The 5610-nt window shown below is 34.5% G+C and overlaps 1 protein-coding gene across 1 annotated transcript; it reads right to left on the minus strand.

Moving 5' to 3' along the window:
• Positions 1 to 668: 668 nt before the first annotated feature.
• On the minus strand, positions 669 to 1690 carry LOC140812199 (zinc finger A20 and AN1 domain-containing stress-associated protein 5-like). Its single transcript, XM_073170421.1, has one exon. The coding sequence runs from the start codon at positions 1516 to 1518 to the stop codon at positions 994 to 996; it is 525 nt and encodes a 174-aa protein (XP_073026522.1). The 5' UTR covers positions 1519 to 1690; the 3' UTR covers positions 669 to 993.
• Between the last annotated feature and the right edge of the window lie 3920 nt (positions 1691 to 5610).

Below are 5610 nucleotides of genomic sequence, written 5' to 3' on the forward strand. Positions count from 1 at the left end.
ATAATTCATTATTTCTTAGGACAAGAGGAAGTGTCTTTGTTGCTCTTACGTTGATGATATTGTTGTTGCCACCAATTGCGAGAAAGAAGCAAATGAATTGAAGATATATCTTGACAACAAGTTTCCGTCCAAAGATTTGGGAGAGTTGGAATATTTTTTGGGCATAGAGGTGGCTAGATCACAATGCGGCATCTCCATTTGCCAACGAAATTATTCTATGAAATTACAAACAGAAGCCGGTCTCCTTGGATGTAAACCGAGATCCACACGCAAATACCAAACTTTCTCTTGACGACGGGGAGTTGATTTCTCATCCCTTGCATATAGAAGACTAATTGGTCTCTTGATATATCTCCCAATTACTCTTCCTGACTTGACTTATGTTGTAAATAAACCGAGTCACTATGTTTCTAAACCACACTCATCTCATATGGAACCAGCGTTGAATGTTTTGAGGTTTATAAAAAGGACAATTGGGCAGGCCTGCTCTACAAGAATGCATCTGATCTGAAACTCAAGTTTTTTTCAGATGTCGATTAGGGCTCATGCTTGTACACACGAAGGTCAGTCACAGGCTTTTCTCACCGCTTGAGCTTTGTGCTTTCTATCGATGGATTTGTTCTCCTAATATTTATGTTTTAATCATACACGGTATAGTTGCACATATGTAATCTCAATAAAAGCAATTTTGATTGATTGTGATACAAATAGCTAAACAAGTAAATAATAATTAGAACACACACACACACACGTATATAATTCATTCAAGGAAACATGGATTAAATCTCGTGAATTTTAATTAAACCCAAAATCAAACATCGCAAGAACACACAAATCCATTGATCATCGTGTTTTTCAAACATACGGTATCGAGTTCGCCTCCAGCAGAAGAAGAGAATTCCAGGATCGGGCGCGGCGCTTATCTTCGAGGCTTCATTAATTTCTTCAACACACAGGGAGAGACTAATTTGCTTGCGTAAGCCTTGCGTCATCTCAAATTCTCACAATCTTGGCGGCTTTAACCACCGGATTCTCCTTCGCGATTGCCTCTCTCCCGGCGGATTTGTAATCGTAGCTGCAGTCGTGCCGGTCGGAGTACCGATGATCGGCGCAGAATATCTCGCCGCACCGGCACCTGAACCCGGTCAAACCGACCTTCCTCCGGCAGCCGGAACACCTGTTGACCTCTCTCTTCACCGGCTGCGCAGCCTCCGTCAACACCTCTGTTTTCGGATCTCCAATCGTTTCAGCCGGATTCGAGGTCCTCCCCGGAGAAAACTTAACGGATGATCCAGATCTAACGGCCTCCTCTCCAAACACGTGATTTATCAGCTTCGACCCAGCTCCTGACGCCACAGGAGCAGCGGCGGAGGTATAAACAGCTCCGGCGGCGCTTAAACATTTCTGGCAGAGATTATTCCCGGAGTTATTACCAGCAACACCGCATCTGACGCACAAAACGATCGTTTCAGGTACGACCTTGAATTCAGCCTCCTCTTTCTCCGTTTTCTGCGCCATAAAACTCCAAATTTCAAAGAAAAGAATCAAAATCCCCCCCTTCTGTTCAACAATAATCAGATCAACCAAATTCAAGAAAAAATAACCGATGGAGGATTTCGAGAATGGATGGATTAGAAACGAAGGCAGGGGGAGGGGTAGCGGGGGGAATTTGAAGGGGGGAAAGTCGGCAATGGTGAAGCAAAGATGACCACATAGATACGCGTACCAGCCAACTTGGTGGGGGTGAATTGACGCAAATGACCTTGTGATTTTTCGGTGGGGTTGTCTCTCGATTAGCTCTGACGTGTTATTGCATGCAAAAGCGTCACCATTGGCGGATTTTTTAATGTTGATGGTGACACCCGCACATTTTTCTCTCAATAGTTTTATTATTATTATTATTATTATTTAAATATGAGTCTATGTGATATTAGAAAAACTACAAATAATATTTAATTCTCATTTTATATTCTTATGATTGATCAATACTTAGTGTACCGACGTATTTTACAAAATTTTATAAAGTTTATCTAGTTTATATTTAAATAAAAAATATAATTATAAGAAATACTGAGAAATTATATGATAATTCTGATATATGAATTTAAAAAATAAATAGAAAAAATGAAAAAAAATCAAAATAGGAATTAAATCTACAACTCGATGCTCAGGAAAATAAAACTCTATCCGCTTAATTACACATGAATTACAATAAAATTTCAATACTTTATTAATATATATAATTATTAAAAAAAATCATAATATTAAAAATTTAATAATATAATATAAATATACACACAACAATATTTATTGTACGAAAGAAAATACAATACATGCATGCACCCGGGTCAAACACGGACTCTAACTGATTACATATAGAGCCGTCCACTTTGACCGTCCTCCTGCACCGTCGATTTTGATCCGTGACGTGAACTGTGAACGTGGTGCACACGTGGACCGTCCATTCTGTCTTTCCACGTGGCATTAATTCAGTGGATGTTAAGCTTGAATTGTTTTTTTTTTTTTTTTTTCCCTAAATTCGATACACCTTGAAACCAATTGGCGTTGTTGGCTCTACTTGATACTTGAATCCAAACATATAAAGGAAAATTTTCATTTAAAAGAAAAAAAAGAATAGTTAGTTAAATACTCTTGATCACACATTTTTTTAAAAAAACTATGATATACACTTGGGTATAGGCATTTGCCAAAGACAAAAAATTGTATGAAACAGTATCACGGGTCGTATTTTGTAAGAATGATCTCTTATTTGGGTCATTCATTGAAAAATATTTCTTTTTATGCTAAAAATATGACTTTTTATTGTAAATATCGGTAGGGTTGACTTGTTTCACAAATAAAGATTCGTGACATCATCTCACAAGAAACTTACTGGTTTTTCAAAAATCAAATTTGACCCAAGTTATTCCCCAAATTTCCCCATAAAAATAGGCAAAAACTTGTGTGAGACGGTCTCACGGGTCATATTTGTGAGACGGATCTCTTATTTGGGTCATCCATGAAAAAGTATTACTTTTTATGCTAAAAGTATTACTTTTTTTATTGTGAATATGGATAGGGTTGACCCGTCTCACGAATTAAGATCCGTGAGACGGTCTCACATGAGACCTACTCATAAAAATATGACAGCCAAATAATTCACCAGCCAATATTGATGACACAGGGCACATAATATCTGCCAACATTTATTATGCGGCCGATTAGTTTATGAAATATATGGTGTCAAGACGATTTTGAATTGTGTCATATGAACGGTTAAATGGGGTTTTTATTGTACCGGTAAACTTCTCACATGTATCATGTAATTATAAGTTTTATTTTTTCGGTATTACGCATTCATTATTAAAATTAATAAATGTAAATGTTTAAATAAATACTTAAAATTATTTATATAATAAATATATTTAATTATTATATAATTTTTTTTATATCAATTGAAATCATATTCAAATAAGGATAACAATTCTACCATTAAATTTAATTATTTATCATTGCATATTTGTATTCGATAATTTAATTAAGTGGAACTGTTACTAATAAAAATAATAATATATTATTTGTCTATCAAATTTGTAAAGAATAGATAATTATTTTTCAAAAAATAAAATATATCATTTATTATTAGATGAAAAGTTTGATTAAAATTTTTAATTATTTTTTAACATTTTAAAATATATTTATACTACATTTCTAATTAAATAATAATAATATCGATGCATGGATAAGCAATATACAAAAAATCACCATGACATTCTTCACTAAAAGTTAAAAATGCGTCATATTATATAAATATTTTATAGTTTATTTAATATGTTAGAGAATATGGAGAACTAAGTATATAAATATAATACAAAATTCAAAACCGTAATCGAAATTAAATGAAATAATATGATTAATACAAACATTTAATGATGTGTTATTTACACTGTGACACCTCTGACCCGAATAATAAAAATAACAGCGGACTTTAAAATTTTTATTTGAAGGGAGGAACAATTCAAAATAGATTCTATAAAACATTTAACATCAAAAGTAAATACATGATCATTCAAATGATATAACAAAATACAAAATATCATTTCTATGATCATGTCCAAAATGCCATCAAAATATTTTCTTTCTTCCTTCTCTATATGCATATGACTCCGGCCCACAATCAAAGTCCCGGCCCGTCGCTCTTATCTGCATCACATGAATAAACTGAAATGAGTATAAAACTAAGCAAGTGGAACTCTTACGTAGCAATGGACATAGCATACTCTGAAAACATGGCTTTGAAAACATTAAATACCATCAACTCTATAAACATGAATATCATAGCAATAATAACAATAAGATGATATTTCTCTTTCTCTGTGTTGGATTGATATCTATATAGTATCTCTGTCTCTGTACCTATATCCCATCGATATTAATCGATAACTCTGAGGGATATAAGCCTATGGTCGTTGATCAACTAATTGCATGCAATCCCTGACTATGTATCTATCAATCTATAAATCATTTTGAACTCTCTCTTTGGCATTTAAACAAACACTTTACATACTTTATTCTTTTGTATTCCCTTTTTCACAATTGAGACATTCAATTGCCTCTAATATACAATCAAGTATATCAATACATAATATGGATCAAATGGAAGTGAATAACATATTAAAACCTTTGAAACACAATACATATACTATCATGTGAGCACAAGGAATGAAATTCCACTTACAACCAACAAGAACACCTTCAACTAAACTCTTGGTTCACCACCTACAACAATATAAACCATAAGTTGCACCATTAACATCTCACAAATCATAAACCCATATCAATTAATCCATAAAACCAACACCAACACCAAACCCATAGTTCCTTCCAACACTTAAACCAAGAATAAACTAAACCAAAAGCTTACATTAGCTTCCTTAATCCCAAAATAACCTTGCTCTCAACACAAATAACCAACAACAAGCTTGAATTAAAGAAATGAAATGAAGGAAAATGGAACCTTAATCTCCCTTAGAGCTAAGAACCGAGAATGAGGGGAAAGAATGAGGAAAATGAAGCCAACTTATGTATTATATCACTTATAAAATCGAAAAACACGCTTCTACTGTTCACGCACCACGGGTGCGCTGCCACTCCGACCGCGGGTGCGCTAAGCTCTCGGCAGCTCAACCAAAAATCTGAAAATTTCGACCGCAGGTGCGCTCTGAAACTTACCGCAGGTGCGCTGACCATACCACAGGTGCGCTGACACAATACAACTACACATCAACTAATAACAACAACACCCCGAAACAATTATCACCAACAATACTATAATCCATAATCATAACTCTTAACATCAAAACTATACTAAATCTTAACCAATTAATCAATAATCATACGAAAACTTAAACCGTACCGTATACCAGGCTTGGCTATTACAATCTCCCCTCCTTAAAGGAATTTTGTCCTCGAAATTGACGTCACAACACAAACAACTCAGGATACTTCTCTTTCATCTCATCCTCTGGTTCCCACGTGGCCTCTTCAATCAAATGATTCCTCCAAAAGACTTTAACAATGCCGATCTCTTTGTTTCTCAACACTTTAACT

The sequence above is a fragment of the Primulina eburnea genome, chromosome 14 (genome assembly GCF_022965805.1).
Source record: "Primulina eburnea isolate SZY01 chromosome 14, ASM2296580v1, whole genome shotgun sequence".
In the NCBI taxonomy this organism is placed as follows: Eukaryota; Viridiplantae; Streptophyta; class Magnoliopsida; order Lamiales; family Gesneriaceae; genus Primulina; species Primulina eburnea.